Source organism: Pavona decussata, unplaced genomic scaffold (assembly GCF_977016875.1).
Source record: "Pavona decussata unplaced genomic scaffold, jaPavDecu1.1 SCAFFOLD_48, whole genome shotgun sequence".
Taxonomy (NCBI): Eukaryota; Metazoa; Cnidaria; class Anthozoa; order Scleractinia; family Agariciidae; genus Pavona; species Pavona decussata.
In genome coordinates this window covers 3,271,434-3,292,622 of record NW_028145470.1, presented here as the reverse complement: position 1 = coordinate 3,292,622, position 21,189 = coordinate 3,271,434, and the positions used below count along the sequence as shown (strand labels likewise).

The following is a 21,189-nucleotide window of genomic DNA, read 5'->3' as shown; positions in this document are numbered from 1 at the left end:
TCATTTACAAGTCTAATTAACTTCTAACAAGCCTCTTTCGAATTGTCTAAGACAAAGGTATGCATACATTCACCCAAGTTAGTAATAATGAGGGACACAAAATTTGCCAACTGATTCCACATCTTGAAGTTTACCACACTACCTTATCAAAAGGGTTAAAATGTCGTGAAAATGTCTCGCAAAAAGAGTGCTTCCTTAGAACAATGATTAGATAAAATAACGTATCATTGAATTGGACGCTACCTTTAGCTTTCTTCTCCTGCGCCTTTTCTTCGATCTTGTCCAGTTCCTTCTTTCGATTCTCTGCAAACTCTTTCAGCTTCTCTTCAAGTTTCAACACTGTCTTCTCCAGGCCTTGATAAAACCGTAATCCACGGCTGACCCATGCAAAGAATAACATACACAACGCGTCTGCGTTTAGTTCTCAGAGCATGCTCACAGTAAGTTAAATAAACTTGAATATACTATGAATTATAAAAAACAGAACGTATGAGACAGACAGGGGCTGAAGATCTCCTCACAAACAAGACATACAAACAAAATCCCAACATTAAGATCATTGTAAAGTAACACACAATGTCATTGTTGTTAACGTAAACTACAAAATTAAGCAATAATCTAAAATCAACACCTACCTCAATTTTTCTTTTAGTTCAAAAAATGTGTCATGAGAAAAAACGAACGCCTGTACTGCATCATCTCGCCTATAATAAATCAGAAAGACTTGTCAGAAAGACTGTAAGCATTTAAATAAAGGCGGATAATTTTGATATGCTCTGATCAAGGGCTAGCTGATAAAACAAATCATTCATCTAAAAAAAGACTACGCTAAGACTTGAGGTATTCTCCAAGTTAAAGGTGCTGTGAATAAGTGAATGACCATATCAGGGTCCTCTTTGTTCAATGATGTCTGTTATATTTCAAGTGACATACATGTAAAAAGCGGTTAGGAGAAGTTTACAACAGCAACTGCACAACATATACTGTAGCCTGCGACAGCTGATGCCTAAAGTTTCCAGCTTCTTGTATGTAACCTAGTTTTAAAAAGTAATCATCTTTGTAATATTGGTGTGAATTAAATAAATTGACTTGACTTGGCATGTATATTATTTTAGCCTTGATGAAAAATTTCAGAGAGGTATACTTCCACAAGATGGTTCTCCACGATAATTTTAATGCACTTGCCACCATTTTACAAAGCTGTTTTGCACAGAGACAAGTGCTTGTTTCGTGGGTTTTGCTGCGTTTGGAACTCCTGATAACAAAAATTCTGTTTTAAAGTTAATATCACCTTTGAGCTGTCTCTTTTACAGCTTGCCTTGTAGGTGCATACTTGGCGTTGGCCTCAGTCAATGCTCTAAAAGAAAATTTATAAGATTTGTTTGAAAAAGAAGAGGAACTGATCAGTGACCAGCATCAAATTTCTCCTTGGTATATCAATGCTTATTCAACCCTGAGGTCATGAGAATTATGGAGATGATCACCCAAGGTGAATGTTCTTGATATTTTAATAACATCTCACCAGTGCTTTGATAAGAAAAGTATGGGAAAAAGATATGAGAATTTGTTCTTTGATATCAGTGGTTAATGGGTTAAATGGAGAGAATCAAATTATACAGCGGAATCCTATCTAACAACCACGTACTTTCTTGTTACAATAAATTATTGTTACGGCCCCTCAGTTGAACCGTATTTAAAAGTTGTGGCTTACTTCAATATTTTACTCTGAGCATCCAAGTTTTTCTGGATCAGATCACAAGTGGCACTGTGCTTTTTAAGTTGCTCCTCAAAAAAGACCTGAAAGATAGTTAAATGTAGGAAAAAATAGTTAAAAATTGACCAGAATATAGTAAACTAATTGAAGAGTTTTGTGTAACAATATCCTGACTATTTTGGCTTGAAATCGAAATTACTCCAAATGAACTCTTTTTTTGGCATAGAATAAAGCAATGTAGTAGTTTATTTAAAGTCAATAACACAAAGAGCGCTTGCACAATCTCCCAAACTAGAGGCTCATGATAAAGTGCTTAACAATAATCCAGATGGAAATTTGTTTTTTTTTTAGAAGAAGAGAAAGCTGGAGCACCCAGAGAAAAACCTCTCAGAGGAAGGATTACAACGAGGACCAACAACAAACTCAAGTCACATATGATTCCAAGTGCGGGAATCGAACCTGGGCCACATTAGTAGGAGGCGAGTGCTCTCACCACTGTGTCATCCTTGCTCTCTGTAGTGAATGTGCACATGAGAATGTTACTTAAGTATTTTTTGAGCAAACGGTTTGAACACAAAAAATTAGCCTACTACTTTTGCTAAAAACTGGACCAACTCAAGAGAAGCTTGAAGATTTCCTTTATTGTATAAGAAATCAGTCTTGTGTTGTATAAAACTCCTCAAATAATAATTGAAATAAATCATGTAAGCAGACATCCTACAGCATTGAAAGCTTTTAACTTTGGCTGTCTGTGATGCCTTTGGTAACAGTTTCACAAGCCTTCTTGTAATACCATGCAAAGTTAAACTTTTACTTCAATGTCAGGAAATATATTTTAAAACAGTTTACCGTCTTGTTTCCTTCTTCTCTTGTTACAAGTAGCTGTGTGATGTCATCTTCTGCCAACTGCAAAAACATACAAAGAAGTTAAAAACAATTTCAACAGATATTTTACAATAATTATTATCCTGCAAAATCACATGGAATATTGCCTGATATACTTAGCCGACAAGGTTGAAGTCCAGTTGGCTGAAATCAGGGATATTCCACGAGGATGAGCAGGATAATAATATTGTTTTATTATTTAAGACATTGATAAAGCACAAATTAATTATTTTATTGCAGAAAAAGCTGGAGATGATCTTTATTTTGCCATTTGTCTCCCAACACACAAAATAATGCATATTGCAGGATATCTGTAGACTTGCATGGATGATGAATATTCAGTGTACCATAACCATAAATTATTTGGGAAGTGCTACAATGTTGCTGAATAATAAATCATTTTAGACAATGAAATTCCCCCCCCCCCCCACCCCCCACCCCTTTTTAAGAATGTTTATAAAAACTATACACGTACCTCTTTCCAGTCAAGTATATTCAATGAAGGACTCTTTGGAACAATTTTTCAAGGGTAATTTGGAATAAAGCCAGAAAAGGTGGCACTTAAGCATCAATATTTATTTTTCCTCAGTATTAATGAGCATATTCCACCATCTCTGTTTTTGTTTACTACAATAATATTGTACATGTACCTACTCTTCAATTTCTTTGATTTTTATTTTAATAATGAAGATAATGTTAATAACAATAATTATTGTTTTTCATACAGTAATTAATAACAATCAATAGTGATCAGCATCTCATTTCTCCTTATAATCCAACCACTTGATCAAATGTACAAGTCACGAGAGCAAAGTAAATGATCACCAAAGATACAATGTCTTGAAGTTGAAATAAATTCTCCCAACTAGTAACTTAAGGAATCTTTGGAGAAAAGTAAGGAGAGTATGAATGTTGAGCTTTGCTCCGAGGATTGCTTTATGATACAGAATATGAAGTTAAGAATCAGCCATTTGCAGTGAAAGTCATCTTTATCTTATTACTTATTAGAGAAAAATTTAATTTCAACTGAGTGTTGATTGCATTGGTTTTGCTTCACTGCGTCAATGATTGGTTGGCAATGTTCGCCACTTTCACAACCAACAGTAAGCCAAACCAAAACCAATCATGTATGTTTTGGTCACATTTGTTCTCCTGTACTTGATGCTGGTTACATGGTTTGCATTGAATTCCAATTGGTTGATTATGCTGTTTATGTCTGTTTTGATTGGTCAGAGTAATATTACTTCGGTTGTGGTCAAAAACATTTAGACACCCTTACACCAGGACAGTTTACCTGTTTCCGTAGATCTGCCTCAAACTGTTTTCTCTGAGTTTTCATCTGCTCCACTTTAGACTGGAAATTTCAAAGTACAGGTAATGAGCGGTGGAAATAAAATTGTTTTTAAAATAACTTGATCTACTTGATGAAGAAAACAAGACTTCTAAATTTTAAAGACATGTTTCAGCAACTCCTGTGCCATCGTCAGTTTAGGGATGGAATTCCGTAAACTTGCCGAAACATGTCTTTAAAATTTAAAAGTCTTGTTCTCTTCATTAAGGTTATCACTAAATTGCTGCTTTTACGTCCTTTTGGCAACTTGATCTACATTTTATGCTGGGGACAGAAACAGAAGTCTTGTTTTACGAACTTACTATGAGGTCTCTCAGTCGCTGCACAGCGCCATCATCAATGGGAGCTTAAAAGAGATAACATGCACACTATTAGCTACAAATTATTTTTAATAAAAAGTAACAAGCAAAAAAACTTTAAACTATCAAGAGTTTGTATTTAACTACATAACAAGATGCCTGCTACACTGGCATTACGCGTGATGCTGGGGCTGATTCATTTATTCCAACTGTATGCTTCGCCGATTGATAAATCTATCCTTGCTAATGGAATAGTTTGAGTCACGACGATCGCGTTACGTTGTTTCCCTTGTATAACGCGACCCAGACTTTCACTGGAAATTTTTGAAATTCCAGTACGATAACATAAGCTTCTCAATGACCTCTTTTCAGTCTTGCGTCGTGGTCTAAGACTGTCAAACAAAGCACGATTCCTTCGCCAGGAACTCACCAATTTCCACCGTTTTAAATACCGGGTGCTTCTTAGAAGTTATTCGTTCGATTCACCGCTTCAAAATGGTGAAATTTTCGTTTGAAAACGGCACACTTGAGTCCAGAACATGTTAACAATATGGCGCCAAATTTAATCCGGAATTGATAAATAAATCAAATGATGCTTTGACGTCACACAGGTAGGGGTGAGTGGGTCCCCTCCCTCGCCATATAAGCGACAAAAAAGGATTTTGATTGGCCTTCTTTTGTTGAAGACAATCAGGACAATACATCCCGAGTAGGAGAGGGGATAGTTTAATGAATAAATTAATGTACACATTTGTAGCTACGAGGAAGAAAAAAAAAAAAAAGAAAAAAAAAAAAAAGAAATCGACCCGTTTTTAGACACGGTATGCCCCTTCAGGGCATCCCGCGTAAAAAGAAGTTGGAACAATTAACTTTGGAATCATGATTACAAGCAGTGTTTTCCTGAGGTACCGTTCATAATGTAGTACAAGGTGGTTCTATTCCTCTCCCATACCCACACATGAGTCCGTGGATGAAGTGCGACCATTCAGATGAAAGCTACTGAACAGTTCTTGCCTGTGGTGCTGTTCATGATGCTGTACAAGGTGGTTCTAGCTTTTGAGTCTGTGCTTAAAATCCTAAAGTGTGACTATTCAAAAGAAAGCTACTGAGCAGTACTTTCCTGTGGTGTTTGTTATGCTGTACAAGGTAGTTCTAACATTTGAGTCTGTGGGTCAAATCCTTAAGTGTGACCATTCAAATGGAAGCTACTGAGCAGTACTTTCCTGTGGTGTTTGTTATGTTGTACAAGGTAGTTCTAACAATTGAGTCTGTGGGTCAAATCCTTAAGTGTGAACTGTGGTGTGGTATTCTGCCCAAGGTGGGTCTGAACTATCACAGCACATACAATCAACTTACTGTCTATGATGTTAAGGGATGGTAATGCAGCCAGCAGCCCCTCTGACGGTCCAACTAACAAGTCCAAGTTGTGTTTATGTTCCTTGAACACCTTGAGAAGTTCTGTGTTTGTCTGCATCTGAAAAAATATGTCAAGATTTCACTTCTGTACCCTGCTCAGATTTTGCACACTGCTGTCTCCCAAACTTTTGAAGTAAAATTATGCATTAAAGGAACACTGTATGGAACAATTTAAGGCAATGCCAACTGGCAGCTTAAAATTGCAGTAAAACCTACTTACAGCCTTCCTGTGTGACTCCTGGCACTGTGCAAGGTCTTTTTCAAAATTCTCTCTGTCTGGGGGAGGGGTAATTGGACCAACAAGTTCCTAAAAAATAAGATAAATGAATAATTAAGAAAGGTATGACTGGTCTTGAGGTAGACAAATTTCAAATACTGCAATCAAATGGCACTCAATAATGCTCTTACTTTATGTGGATCTTTCTATTAATTAATTTTCACATATTAGCATAGTAACAAGACCTTACTGGAATCAGCTGCATAGCTGAATAAGTTTGTGTTTCTTAATTAACAAAGTTCTAATCTCATCTCTTTATTTCTATAAAAAACTGTAATTAGACACTGGCACTTTCACATTAAATCCTTCATAGTTATTTGGGGATCAACACAGAGATTATCAAAAACAAACATGGAGACCAATTTGTCACATTTGGTGATGTTGTGAAATGCACTTTAGGAAGGACTGTGATCAGTCAGTCTCTGTGAGACAAAACATCCACTACACTTTGCCAGACATTTGCAGAGGATTAATTTTATGGGAAAAGTCCAATGAGGATCTGCATGAAAGACTAAGTGTCCAACAACTGGCAGCGAGAGCTTGTAGAGGAACTAAGAGAGTTAAGAACAAACAGCTAAAGACCTTAATGCAAACATCAAGATCCTTAAGAGTAAAACACTTAGACTAGAACTACAGCTTGGGTTTTTCTAACAGTTTGCTGGTACCCACTTTTATGTCTGGTTGGAGAGAGACCATGTGGAGTAAAGATTCTTGGTTAACTAACGACAGCAAAGGCAGAAAGGTAAATAGATCCATGCAGAAGTTCAACAAACCTCTAGTTCCTTCTGTCGTTTCTTGTCGTCCTCAAGTATTTTGGCAAGAGACAACAACAATTCTTCTACCTTGGAACCAACCTTAGTCAGCTCTGTGAATTCACAAAACAATCACTTGTGCATAGCCTTATCTATTGTAAGGACAGTGCCTACAGCTACTAATACAGTGGTGTTTTTGCACAGTTTAAGACAATGCGAGAAATTAAACAGATCTAAGCTACATGTAGGGCTTTTGGAATCCAAAAAGAAAATTGGGGGTAACCACACATTTTTTAGAGACAAATTAAGCAACAATAAATTATTCTAACATGGGCTGATATACAAAGCAATGCATGACATTTTGTCCCAAACTGAAGCTTGATTATCTCTGAAAAATGGCTGGTAATTTTCTTTTCAGATTCCAAAACCCTTGCCAAGATCTGCTTTTCCCGTGTACTTATAAACAGCACAAAAGTATCTCTGTTTTAGCAGGCACTGCTGTCAAGAAATCCAACTTTCTCAGGCTGCTATCTCAGAATGCCCAGAACGTATGCGCAGTACTTAGCAAACGGAGGCACCCGCCTTACAAGCATACCAGTTGTTTCTAAAGTTTTCTCTTTGTGTGCTGTTTTCTCCCTTTTCATCCTCTTGACTTGCATTTATATTAATTAGTACATTCAATCTGGTAATTTGTGAGGGAAGTTAAGGAATCTAATAACTGTTGTGGTTTCTTTAAGGTTTCCTCACCATTTGTATTCTAAGGTACATCAAGGCAAAAGAAATAAATAGAAAATAAAATATAAAAGGACAGTTTTCATATTGTGAAAAAGCAAGTACCTTCTACGTTATTTTCTGCTTCTTTTAAGTTTCCATCTTTCTTAAGAGAATTACTCTTCTGCTTGACAGCATCTGGAAGAGGGACAGAAATCTCATTAAAAAATACTGGTAAAGAAATGAGTTAAAAAAGTGAATCTATCAGTGAAGGAATCAACAAAGGTTAAAATGAATGAGCCAATAACTTAAATAAAAATATGAATGACACAATGAATGATCAAACAAATGGCCTGATGAACAGACAAACAAGAATACATGGATGGATGGATAGAGAGAAGGAAGGAATTAAGGAAAAAAGAAAGGGAGAAAGAAAGGATTGAGGAGTAAAACAAATGAAGGGAGGAAGGAAGGATGATTGGAAGGGTGAAAGAAAGAGAGTGAGGATGGATGGAAAGGTCAAGACGGTTGGAAGGCTAAAAGAAATTAAGATGGATGGATGGAAGGAAGGAAGGAAGGAAGGAAGGAAAGAAGGAAGGACAGATGGAATGGAACTTAGGGCAGACAGACAGATGGATGGCTACAGGATAAAACAAACACTAAATGAACAACTGATAAACAAAATACAAAAAAAAAAAAAAGGAAAAATACTAACTTAATAAAGAATCTGTTAGTATATATTGTATCAAACCTGGTAGCACATCGTATCCTTCAGGTTCCAATAAGTCATCAATGTGCAGATCACTGAGAGCTTTGCTGTATGAATCATTGGAAAAAGGAAACACTATTATACTGTGCTTATTAATGTTTATTGCAAAAGAAACCTGCTTAAAGGCAAATTAATTTAAAGTACAAAAAATGCTGCATGTTTTCAGTAGTCACTAACCTCAGTAGCTGATTTTTCTGTTCAATAGAAGCTGCATATCTTCTGAGTAGCTTTGCTTTCTCTTCACTACAAAACAAAAAAATTATTAACATGCATTGTACTATTTGAAAGACAACCTTGGATAAAGTGTCACATATTACTGGTAACTTCAAAAGTCATCAGCAGATTTCTTTTTGGGATCGAAATGTGTATTTTCATAACTATTAAGATACTTTTGTGCACTGTTTATTACAGACATGACTTGGAAAATTGAAGGGCTTAAAGCATAACCAACCTACATGTATTTCAGATTGCTTTTTGTTGTTTTACATGTAGCTCAGATTCACCAGAGTTTTTGCATGTGGCCTTGAATTCCTTCAGGAAACATTACTCCAATGTTTTATCTACTGTTTTGTGCTTTGTTTGCAATAAAAACCTACATGTATGACTATGCGCAAGATTTCCATTTTTATCACAAAATGAAGCCAAAAGCGGCAAATAAAACATTGGAGCAACATTTCGTGAAGGAATTCAAGGCCACATGTAAAAGCTCCCGTGAATCTGAGCTAAGACGACAAAAAGGGATTTGAAATGCATTTACATGTAGGTCCGTTATGCTCTGACGCCTTCAATAATATTGTAACCCTTCTTCTAACCTGTACAGAGATGAGTCAGTGTGTGCGTTCATTGGAATGAGTCTTTGGAAAATGTCTGGTCCTGATACAGAGGGGTCGCAAGGCTGGAATGGGATGGGCTTCACAAGAGGTGCAGCTGTGAAAATAAAATGATAATTACACAGTGATGTGAACAGAGACACTAGGGAACTGAAGCAACTATGACAGTAATGGCAACGAAAACGTCACCTGAAAATATAAGTTTGTGTTACTTGCACTACTTTGCAATTAATTTTTACAGTGTGGCCGAAGTATACGGGAACTAAATTGATAGGAATGGCCTTCAAGTAAGGAAGAAGAATGAAAAATTCACTGTCCTGTGTTCAAGTCTTCCACAAAACCCTGAATTTGGTCATTTCACATTGTTGTATTGCTGATGACGGCAAAGAAATGTACCAAAACATATAACGTGCGTGCAGAGCGATTGTTTTTGCTCCTTAAATCTATTGTTTTGTGGTGTTCTCGTCGCTGTCATTGTTGCTTAAGGTCCCAATTGTCTGAGTGGATCACAGTTTATGTCCAACTGTCTGGAAAACCATTTCACACTGCTGGTTCTGAAGTTCAAAATGGAGACAGCTGGGGATGAGTTTTTAAACTTTCATTTAATCAGTAATTCAAGTCCATCACAAGAAAGATTACATTAAAATGAGCCAGTTTACTAAGTTTGAGTTTCTGTCCTTAGACTGCAACCATGAAAAAGGCTTTCAAAAATTAAGAAAATGAGAGACTTTGTATGGATTTTGGGGCATCTCAGAATTAGAGAGATTTGCATGGAATTTGTGTGACCTCTGACGGTCACAGCCTGGCTACTACGCAATGAAACATAACCAAACTTGATAATGTTATTAATTTTTATGTGTTTGTTCTGGCGATGGGGTTTGTTCCTTCATATGACGCAATTTGAAGGATGTGTAAACTGGGCCCAGTCCCTTGACAAACTTTGGAACGGCAATATTGCTGCCAACTTTTTATGGATTAAACTAAATTTCAATTACTCCTAGAGAGTTATTGAACTTTACAGGTGGTAGTTTGTAAGCAATTGCAGAATTCTTGGCAAAACGGGAGTAAAACCATTGATGGTTTTGTACAATCTTGTACGATGCTCTCTTGATTAGGTAAATGTTGCACATGTAAAGGTGAATAAAAGTTAACACACCTTTGATTTCTGGTAAAGAGTCCAGTTCGGGAACCACTTCATGGTAAATGAAGTCATTGTCTTTGACAGCCCCTTGCAACCTAATACATATAATAATTTTTCTTATTATTGTTAAATAAATATCTGGTTAAGCACTGCAAGCCCAAATTATTGCAAGTGTAAGTGAACACATTTGTACAAACAATGTGAAAAAAAGATAACGAAAAGTGTGATGTTTAAATTAAATCTTCCTGCCAGGGCTGTCATCAGCAGCTAGCCTGTAACCAGCAACAGTACACGTACCAGAAGACACCACAGACATAGCTAAGAAAAACCTCAGCAGGCCCATAAAGAAACCCTACCAACTCATTTGGATTGTGCACCATTAAGATGAACCTCAAGTATCTGTGTTCTATTGAAATTTCAGCTGGTGATAAGATCTACTTCAGACGGTGAAATTCATCGGTAGCCGGCTATTTTTTCCTGTGTCTCCAGCAACTAACACTATAAGACAGCTCTCATTGTCATAACTCTTTGTTTAGTTCATGGACAGTTGCTTTCCTTGAGAGGGCAGCTTTTTCATTTCATGTAATATCATGTTAGGTGTACCTATCTATATTCTATGGTGTAGCGATCCTCCCATGTAGCCTACTAAGTTGGCCTTGTGTCGTGCATCATTGATTGATCCTTAGATGGGTTGCAAATGGAGTTATAGGCTTTCACTACCCTGTCACCTTGAAAGAAAAATTCCCCCGGAGACCCACATCCCTAAAACCACATTAATCACACCTTTGATTACTGCATTGCCAGCGTGGTTGTCCTGGTGGTGTCGTGGTTATCACACCCGACTAGTATGCGGGGGACATGGGTTCAAATCCCACTCAGGGCGAGTTTTCTTTCAAACATTTATTCAGAATATATTCTATATATATATATTTTAAATTTCAATATCAACATTAAAATTTTATTTAATATTTAACTTGGGGGCCAGGGATGGTGTGGTGGTGAGAGCACTTGCCTCCCACCAATGCGGCCCGCGTTTGATTCCTAGACTTAAAAGTAGGTTGAGTTTGTTGATGGTTCTCGTCCTTACTCTAAGAGGTTTTTCTCTGGGTACTCTGGTTTTCCCTTTGTGACCGAGTCACTTTGTAGTTCCCAAAGACAATTTCTCAATTATTTCTAAGATCGTTTTAGAATATTTTCGTGTCACGTTTAGTAGTGTAGAGTGTTATTTTTATCATTGACCTATTGCAGACGTGAGTGGAGTCGGTTTACATTCACAGTCTGGAGAGTTCTATTGTGACATATCACTGGAGTTTAGTTTGGTTTAATTTAGTTTTGGTTTAGTTTATCACGTGCTGTAGTGTTACATTGCGTAAGGTTCACTATTTCCTAGGCTTGGTTTCCTTGTTTGTGGGATTACAAAACAGTTTTCTGTTTCTTGTAGCAACGCTGCATGATATCATCAGTAGGTCATTAGCTATAGGGCGTTGTTATTTTAATCTTATTATCAAGTAGTGTGTGATGAAATTGTACGTAGTTATTATGTAATCGGTCTGTTTCTTTTGTGACAATCCTTTTCCTGTCACATAAGCAGTACGTGTTTTACTCCGGTATAAATACAAGTTTTTTAGCTTAGTTTATTCGAGTGGAGCAGAGTGTTGTTCAAGTGATTTGTGTAGCTCGCTCCCCAGAGGCAGTTATGCTCTGGTTAGTGGAGTTTGTGCCGTTGTAAGTATGTACAGAACTCATTCCTACTTTTTATAATCCCGTTTTTGTAATAGTCTGTTTTTAATACGTTCTCGTGTTTTTACAATATTTCCTTTTTTATTAGTATTAGTTCGTTTCGTTTCTTTTCATTTTGTTGTAATTAGCTTAGGGTTTCACTGTAATAAATGTTCTTTTAAGCCCACTCCTTGCATCCACGAATTCATGTCTGTTGTGCCATTGCTCGCGCACTCCGGCCGTTGGCGGCGCTAGACCGCTCGCGTTGCCATCGGTTACACCTTCTCCTTCAAAAACAACATTTCCAAATTCCAATTCGATCTGGATTATTGTCAAGCACTTTATCATGCCCTCTGGCTCAACAGTTTGTGCAAGCACTCCCCGTGCTATTGACATTAATAAATTACTTTACTTAACTAATCAATTCACTGTTCAAGTTCCCTGTGTAGAAAACTTACTTGTTACTCACAACATCTACAAGGAATTGCAACAACTCCAGTGTTCGTTCAGGCTGTCCCTAGAAGTGAAAAAAAAGTTGAAATTGAAAAAGAAAATTGTCAATACTAACTCACATCAGGAACAATTCCATAAACATATAGCTTGCAAAAGGAAAAGAATATGTTAAATCAAAAAAGGTAATCATTGTAATAATCAGCTGTACTGTTGACTGTATGCAATAAATATTAAATGCAGGAATATTTTACAGCACTTATACCAGAATGCGTGTGTATGCACATGTATATTTGGCAATTTTACGCTGGAGTTCATAAAATCAAAGGCTCCTGTGAGCCAACTCGTGAATGCAGATGACACATAGTAATTGAAATTTAGACGGCTACGGAAACTTCCTTGAAAGCTAAAAGAAATTATATCTTTGCCCGATTATGTAACGAAAAATAACCATTCTTGTACTATAAAAATGATTGTTAAATTATTCTGTACAGATTGAATAAGCCGATTATTCTGATGCGCCGATTAAAAAAAATCACGTGTTTTTTTTATTCAAAGTTCATAGAAGCACGCCATGTGCAGCTACGTCATGCAAATTCGTGTCCCCGATAGTCCGGGGCTACTGGATTTTGCGATCGGGCTAGTGGATTCTAACCATCACTTGCCCGATGGGCAAGTGAAGATTTTTTGGGAATTAAAATTACAAAATTACAGTAGGGCAAGCCGATCTCACAAAGGGAAATCTGTTCAACAAAGTATCGCATTACATTTCATATTTTTCCTTTGGAGTTCAGTCCACGCAATCCTCAAGTAAAAATAATGAACTATGACAAGCTCTTGCTAAATAAGAATTATTTATCGACCGCGTCCTTTTGCTTTCCCATAAATTACCAGTTGTTAATTTTGAAAATGAAACATTTTTCCCTTTGAAGCTGACAAGATCTTTAAGTGTTCATTTCACCAGAAATTTGCATAATTTTGTTTACGACGTCAATGATGCGTGACATGGCACGTTCCACTTTCGCGTGAAAACTGACAAATTAAATTATTTTTTAATTAAATTATTTCTAAATTAAATTATTTTTAATTCTTGAAAGAAACCGCACTCTGTAGAAAAAAACGAAAAAAACCTATAACTTTGCTCAGATTCAACGAAAAATCTCCATTCTTACACTAAAATGATTGTCAAATTATTCTCTACAGAATGAATGAGAGAATTCTGACGCGTCGTGAAAAAAGTTTTGAAGGTTTTTTTTTTTTCACTAATTGAGTTTACGACCCCGGACTTTCTGAAAAACTGAAAAAACTTGTAACTTTGCTCAGATTGAACGAAAAATCTCCATTCTTGCACTAAATGATCGTCAAATTATTCTCTACATGTTGAATAAGAATTTCCTGCTGCGCCGTGAACAACAAATGTTCGCGTGTTTTTTTCCACTAATTGAATTTAAAACTCATTCACTGCGCACGCCCGAAAGTTAACGACAAAACCGACCGACCGACCAAGTCAAAAGTCAGCTATCGCTATAACTCGTTCATTGCGCTACGCGCATTCACGAGTTAAAAATCATTACCTTGGATTGTTTTTGTGCCTCTGTTATCTTCTGTGATGCTGCTTTTAAATATGCCACCTGAATAAAAAGAGAAATTAGAACTGTTTAACAGGTATTAATTTTACTCTTTGTAATCTTATATGTTTTGTGTACATGTAATGCCCCACTGATTTAACTGCTGTGACATAGGCTCCCTAATCATCATCGTCATCATCACCACCACCGCTGCCGCCACCACCATCACAAACGTCGTCATCGTCATCATCATCATCACCACTGCTGCCGCCACCACCACCACGTGCATTGTTGCCGTCGTCATCATCATCACCACCGCTGCCGCCACCACCACCACAAACATTGTTATCATCATCATCATCATCACCACTGCTGCCGCCACCACCACCACAAACGCCGTCATTGTCATCATCATTATCATCATCACCATCATTTTTAATGAAACATGTTTGCAATTAATATGTACCTTTTCCCCAAACTTCTGATTTTCATCTGCATTGTTTGACATGTATATCTGCAAGATAAGACAGCATTGTCATTGGTATACCTCACAGCTAAAGCTTGGAGCTTTTACACAGTAAAATTAGAGCAACACAGTCATGTTGTTTTGAGAATACCCTATACATGTATGTACTAATTGGCATCATACTTTTCCTTGCAAGGCTTGCAGTTGTTGTTTTATCGTACTTACGTATGCAACAGCAAGATACTGGCAACACTTGATCTTCAGATTTTTTGTCCATAGCTGTAAAAATGAATAAATAAATAAATAAATTACCTAATTAATAAGTAAAGTGAGGAGTTGTTACATTCCTGCTAATGCCTCTTCATGTACTATATTTTCATTTCCTCTTTTCAAATGACCATCATTTTGAAAGTAAAAAATACTGAGAATGGTGTTATTCAGTGAACGACACAGGCAACCTTGGAAAAAGGAATTCGGAGTGCTTTTATCAGGAGTGAAACCTAGTCACCTTCTGATTACTAGTTTGGACGCTCCATCACAGAGCTACAGGAGACTTGTGGGAGCTACATGTAAGGCCATTAAACTAGGTTCATGGGACAAACAACCTGCATATACTGATTGGAATTGAATGTCAGTGAGTGGCATATGTACAATGGAATGAATGCATTGGTACATGTATATTTCAAGCATGCTGAATGAATGAGAATGGTGTATTATTCAGTGGACGACACAGACAAAGTTGGAAAAAGGAAATTCGAGTGCTCCTATTAGGAGTTGAACCTGAGACCTTCCCATTACTAGTTCAGATGCTACTAGTTCCTTTTGAAGTTGAATGCTCTTCACAAAGAAGGTCTTCAACTGTTTTTTTTAGAACTAGACAGGGTGGTACACTGCATACAAAATAATGGTGAAAAAGTTTACAGTAGAGAATTAACTCCATAGTCCGCAGGGAAAGTTAAAGAGTTGAGATGAACCCGTGAATTTCCAACTGGGCATTAGCCTAAGGAAGGAAATGGGAAACAACATGAGGAAAAGAAAAATTCTTAGACTTCCATGAGAATTGAACCCACAACCTCCGGATTAGCTCAACCATTGCTCTAAGAATTTTTTCTTCCCCTTGTGTGGTTTCCTATTTACTTTTGAGTGGTACTGTATAATTCCTTATGAAATTTGTTAAAGTTATTCCATGCTCAAACTTCTGAAAAGTTGGCTGCCCTAACTGTGATACCCATCTTGCTAAAAGCTTGGCTTCACTGTTTATAATAACTGGCTGCTTGCACAAGGAACTCAATCAAAAGTTCCCTTACGTATCTGCAGAATATGTACCTTAGATTTCCTGGACCCCATGTATGATGGACCTTGGGAATCCAGAAACTGTAGGGCCTGGTTGTAGTAATCATGCACCTAAGGGAAGACATGAAATCAAAAGTTAGTAGGGAGATTTTAACAACCACAAAGGTGACAGCAACAAAAGTGTCAAAAAAGCAATACGCTTAACAACCAAAACAACAACTCTGCACATGTATTAAATTTCTGGTACATGTATTTTTCTTTGCCGTCACTGCAAGACTAGGATGTGAAATTTCCTGAATGGATGTTTTATGGAGGATGTAAACACCCAACAAATTTTTCTTTCTCTTTCCAAACTTGGATAAGGTATTTAAGAATTCAGCTTCAGGAAATTTCACATACATTTGACATTTAAAGTGAGTTGGAATAACTGGGACGATATTTGAAAAAATGCAGATTCATTTTAATATTGATGTTTTCGCTGTCATTGCTGGTAAAGCTCCCTAGTATCTCTAGAGGCCTGACGGGCAAGTCCAATTTAATAACAAGCACATGGAACATGGATCTGATATCCAGCTTCAGATGCTACATTGTAACATGTTTTACCCTGCATCTTGTGGATGCTTCACTCAAAAGTAGACATTGAATACTAGCAAAAACAGTAGCAAAACCTGCTGCTTTATTCCCACGCTCTTGCTTGCTAGGATGTTGGAAGATTGAGTTGGTCCAGGCTACCACATCTATCATTTTCTGCTTTTGTTCTGTGCTTGTTCTGAGGCTGCCCCCCCCCCCCCCCACTCCCCCACACATTTTCCCAAGGTTGCTGCAACAGAGGAAACCTTGAGTGCTTTCTTTTTATCAGAGCTGGACTGTCAGAACATTCAGTTTGTAAATGGAATGTGACATTCTGAAGGGCAGGTTCTTCAAATTCTTAAAAATTGCACATTCCAAAAATTTTCTGTGCCATTCTGAAGAAATTAGAAGAACTTTCATATAACCAGTCCTTCAAATACAATTAGTGAATTCTATTGGCAAAATGACCGGTCTCAGTAACCTGCCACTTCTGACAAAAGGAAACCACTTGTAGTAACGAAATGCTATCTAGGGGAATAACCCTGGAAAGTTGATGTTATTTCTGAGTATAATTGCTGTGTTGAATTTTAATAACAGTCATTTTAATTAATAATATCAGTTTATTTTATGGTTAATGGTATGTTGATAGCAAACATACCTGCATACTAATCCTTGCTATGAGCGAGTCTTTGCGTGAATCTAAAATCGACTTTTCCAATAGACATTCCTGTGCTTGGCCCTGGAAAGAAAACATCACAAGTGTACAGTACCTCACACAATACCAAATTCTTGTAACTACAATCAAAGCAAGGTAATAAAACAAGTTAAGAGAATTAAAGATTTCATCAGCTTACCAACATTACGTTTGTATACATCTGCAGTAAACCACTAGCCATGTCGAAAAATGCATCATTCGCAAAATGGTCCTGTAAAACATATTGTTGGTAATTAATACAACTGTAATTTCATTATACAGTCGACTCCCGATAACTCGAACCCTCGCTAACTCGAACCTCGCGCTAACTCGAACCAATTTTCCTTTCCCTTCAGGTCATTTTCTATATAATTTTACCCTCGATAACTCGAACTCCCGAAAACTCGAACCTTTTTCAATTTCCCTTGAAGGTTCGAGTTATCGGGAGTCGACTGTAATTATAATTAACTAGACTGTAGATTAAACAGCAATAACAAGGTCAAGTTATACACATAAGATTAAAGAAAAAAATTAATGACAAAAGAACAACTTTGAATGTTCAGCTGAAACTTACAATAAAATGTTCAACTTTACAGAAAGAGCCAGCCTATAATAAAAGTAAAACAAAAATGTTGGTCAAACTTGTTGTTGACTTTCAACATTCATTTAATTAAGATTTTAGGAAGGAAGGAAGTTTATAAGTTTTGTCACATTAACAGGTGCTAAACACTCATTAATATAAGTACAAAATTTGTCTAGGGACAGTAAAACATGAACAAAGTCAGGGCTTAAGTGGCTTGCCCTAGAGTAGGGAACTTCCATGTAGGAAATGATGAAGGCAACGCCAACAAAAATGTCACTTGAAAACATAAAGCCCTGGCCAAACTATCGAACGTTGCTCAATCCAACAATGTTTTACTGTTTGGCTGCCCCTGTTAGATGTCGTTCGTCCCACATTTTTAGCATGATCAAGAGTTGGATATAGTTTGCTTTTAATCAAACATTACACCCAACAATTCCGCTTGGCGAAAAAATGTCGCAGTGTTTTGCCACTTTTTTGACAAGATTATATCCTGAAGCAAATCATGTTCGCCCTGCTAGCCAATCACAAATCACTTTCCTATTTTTCAAGCCTATGCTTCTTGAGCCATTTGCAACAAAGATTATTTCAAATCATTCAACTTTTACAGAAATGGTGAACTACCCAGGAACCAAATTTGCAGGAGAGGTGCCCAAGTTAGGAGAAAGAATTAAAAATTCACCATTGTGTGCTCACGTTCTCCACAAAACCTTGAATTGCGGAGGACGTTAAATCAATGTACCAAAATTGAAAACACATGCAGAGTGATTGTTCTTGCTCATTTTAACCCACAAGGTTGTATTGTTTTGCAGCGTTGTCATTACCGTTGTCATCGACTCTAAACCCTTTGAGTCCCACTATCAATGTGTTTATTCTCCTCACTGTTCACCTCATATTTCTTATACTAGTAGTTGGGAGAATTTCTTTAAGTTATCATAAGATGATTTTCTTTTTACTCATTTACATGCATGTTTAAACAAGTGTGATATTATCGGGAGAAATTAGATGCCAGTCGCAGGTAAAAGCAATAAAGCCTGGTTATACATTATGTGAAGTCTACATTAATTTTGTAAAACAAGTTCATTAGGGAGTTTGAGCTTTTGCTGTTGCAATCTTTAAACGTCAATTTATAACTACACTGTAAGCTTTTCTAGACAATATGGGATATATTACAACAATTCATTAATGCATAAGTTGAATACAGGGCAAATATGAGAATGATGTATTAATCAGTAAATGACACAGGCATACTTAGAATAAATTTGAGTTCTCCTATCAGGAGTCGAACCTAAGACCTTCCGATTTCTAGTTCAGATTCCCTACCACTGAGCTACAGGAGACTCATGGGAGCTAGGGCAAGTATGGTCGACAAAACAGCATGAACTGAGGAACCAGGGCTGCTAAAATAATGTGGACTTCAGCAGTTATGAAAGAAAAATAATCATTATTACCTTGAGATACTGCAAAATACCAGCTGCAGCTTGAAAGTGAGTACAGGCCACTTTCATCCCCTGGAAAGAACAAAATAAATTAAATACCACTACAATGTACATATAGAGATGGTGTAAAAATGTCACAAGCAATAGCCATGACAAGAATACTCAACATAACGTTACTTTTAGTCTACCAACTGTTAGGAGAAATTTGTTGAAGCCTGTCACAAATACATGAATCTAACCTGCTCAAATTAAAAATCAAAAAGGTTAAAAGTTGACACTGGTTTTAAAAACTACATCAGGGCGTTTTGTTTGCTGCTGCAACCTTCAGCAGCATCCAAAACATCCGGATATACAGGTGTAAGTGTAGTTTTTAAAGCCATTGTCAACTTTCAACCCCTTCAATTTTTAACCATGCCTAGCTAACAGACCAAACATTTTTGGAACAAAATAGTCATTGCATATTTGTTGACAAAACACAATCCCACATGCCTTGAGCTTGGTACAGTGTAAGTTAAAATTTCTTCTTTTTACTTAAATTAAATTTTTTGTTGCAAAATGAAGTCCCTACATGTAAATATATCATTTAATTATGACTGCATTAAAACTGTCTTTGAACAATCTTGTAAATGTGAAATAAAGAAAAATCTATCTTCAAACTCAGTGTTAAAAAGGCAAAAAGGTACTAAAAACCGGGAAATTGCGTTCAGCTCAACCCAACTTCATCAGGCAAAATAAATTTTAAAATGTCAAAAAAGGATATTTATGCCCAAAAGGAGCTAAGATGGTGTCATAAATTCTTCATGGAAGGTCAAACCTATAATTTGTCTCTATTCAATGATAGATTCTTTAGGTAAGATCATAGTGGTTTGGCCATTCTTTATTTGATGTGCACTAAAAGGGACCTTCATGAGTTTAATGATTTGTGGACCAGCCTGATGTTCCTCTTTAGGTGTTACAATAAGAACTTAGCCTTATACATGTTGTCTGATATTAGATTTACAATTGCATTTACGGCAAATGTGAGATTAACGTTTACGTTTCCTTGAAAAGCTGAGTACTTACATAGATGAGAATAGTGCAAACTAATTCTAGTCTTTGATGCTAATACAAAACTACTCAATTTTAATGAGAAACTGAAAACAGTGAGTGGCAAATACAGTCAACTTTCGCCTTGTGGACTCCCCGATAATATAGGCAGCAGCCAAATCCCCAGCAAAAATAAATTACAGACGTTTGACTGAAATAAATTCCTGCTACTACGGACTCTCGCTATTAAGGACACTAACTCGCGGTCCCAAGGGTGTCCGCAATAAAGGGAGTTGACTGTATATGATAAACACAGGGTTCACACGGGTCATGGAAAACCTGGAAAGTCATGGAATTTTAGAATTTAATTTCCAGGCCTGGAAGGTCATGGAATTTAAGTGTGGGTCATGGAATGATGTTTGTTAAAAAGTACAAAATGAAGTGGGTTTTTTGTGAAGAAAATAGTAAAAACATACCCAAAATTAAACATGATTTCCAAGGAAATGGTCAAATTTAGGTCATGGATATTCAAAAGCTCAAAAGAGTACAAGGCCTGTAAACATGGTCACAAGGTCATTTTTGATGTTTGCCCTTTGCTCTAAACCTCTCTATTATGATATTATGGATTGTATTTTTCATAACTATAAGCAAACCTCCTCAGCCGTCCTGTCTTCATGACAACCAAGTTTGGAGTGAAGAGCAGCTGGAAGAAGAGAAGACATAGACTTCAGATCATTATCACAATGATTACACAAATTGTGTGTAAGATTAGTAAACTAATAACCTTTCCAAATTACTAACTCATGCTTGCAGAATGTCATATTAATGCATGATCTGCCGAGAACTTGTACATAGACAGGCAATGTCCATTGACTGACTATTATTTCCAGCACTGTACACAAATCACATTATCCATTAAGAGTTCTCCAAGTGAATCAATCTTGTTCAAAACAAATGCTATGATCAGCGAGGCCCTTCCCCCTAACTGGGCACCTAACAAAATGGACATTCATTTGATATGAACAGAAATCCAACTCACCTAAATTATGTAGAATAGCTGCTTGTTCAAATTTTACATCACACAAGGCTATTGGCTCTTCGGAATAAAGATCAGTCCTGTAAAAAAAATATTAACAAGAGAAGCCAGCAAAGTATGAATTACCCAAGTGGGTACATTGAGTACAAAATGGTTTTCAGTCAGATAATTTTTTTAGGGGGGTAGGAGATGTAAAATGTATA

The 21,189-nt window shown here is 36.7% G+C and overlaps 1 protein-coding gene and 1 long non-coding RNA gene across 2 annotated transcripts in view; one reads left to right on the top strand and one right to left on the bottom strand.

The window, feature by feature from the left end:
* Positions 1 to 21,189, bottom strand: part of LOC146481808 (uncharacterized) — a 38,534-nt gene that overhangs the window by 14,106 nt on the left and 3,239 nt on the right. The window contains exons 4-29 of the mRNA XM_085107809.1: positions 20,990 to 21,066; positions 20,604 to 20,653; positions 18,937 to 18,996; positions 17,480 to 17,512; positions 17,066 to 17,137; positions 16,870 to 16,950; positions 15,675 to 15,752; positions 14,574 to 14,627; positions 14,349 to 14,396; positions 13,889 to 13,945; positions 12,323 to 12,381; positions 10,161 to 10,240; positions 8,987 to 9,101; positions 8,352 to 8,417; positions 8,157 to 8,221; positions 7,532 to 7,603; positions 6,716 to 6,807; positions 5,886 to 5,972; positions 5,606 to 5,723; positions 4,253 to 4,296; positions 3,894 to 3,953; positions 2,564 to 2,620; positions 1,712 to 1,797; positions 1,292 to 1,357; positions 636 to 704; positions 244 to 377 (exon numbers count right to left, since the gene is read on the bottom strand). Of these exons, the coding sequence (XP_084963935.1) occupies positions 244 to 377; positions 636 to 704; positions 1,292 to 1,357; positions 1,712 to 1,797; positions 2,564 to 2,620; positions 3,894 to 3,953; positions 4,253 to 4,296; positions 5,606 to 5,723; positions 5,886 to 5,972; positions 6,716 to 6,807; positions 7,532 to 7,603; positions 8,157 to 8,221; positions 8,352 to 8,417; positions 8,987 to 9,101; positions 10,161 to 10,240; positions 12,323 to 12,381; positions 13,889 to 13,945; positions 14,349 to 14,396; positions 14,574 to 14,627; positions 15,675 to 15,752; positions 16,870 to 16,950; positions 17,066 to 17,137; positions 17,480 to 17,512; positions 18,937 to 18,996; positions 20,604 to 20,653; positions 20,990 to 21,066 (1,880 nt within the window). The remainder of the gene's footprint in view (positions 1 to 243; positions 378 to 635; positions 705 to 1,291; positions 1,358 to 1,711; positions 1,798 to 2,563; positions 2,621 to 3,893; positions 3,954 to 4,252; positions 4,297 to 5,605; positions 5,724 to 5,885; positions 5,973 to 6,715; positions 6,808 to 7,531; positions 7,604 to 8,156; positions 8,222 to 8,351; positions 8,418 to 8,986; positions 9,102 to 10,160; positions 10,241 to 12,322; positions 12,382 to 13,888; positions 13,946 to 14,348; positions 14,397 to 14,573; positions 14,628 to 15,674; positions 15,753 to 16,869; positions 16,951 to 17,065; positions 17,138 to 17,479; positions 17,513 to 18,936; positions 18,997 to 20,603; positions 20,654 to 20,989; positions 21,067 to 21,189) is intronic.
* On the top strand, positions 1,364 to 2,560 carry LOC146481809 (uncharacterized). The gene is made up of 2 exons (XR_014864350.1): positions 1,364 to 1,489; positions 2,066 to 2,560. It is a non-coding gene; the product is annotated as an uncharacterized LOC146481809 (long non-coding RNA).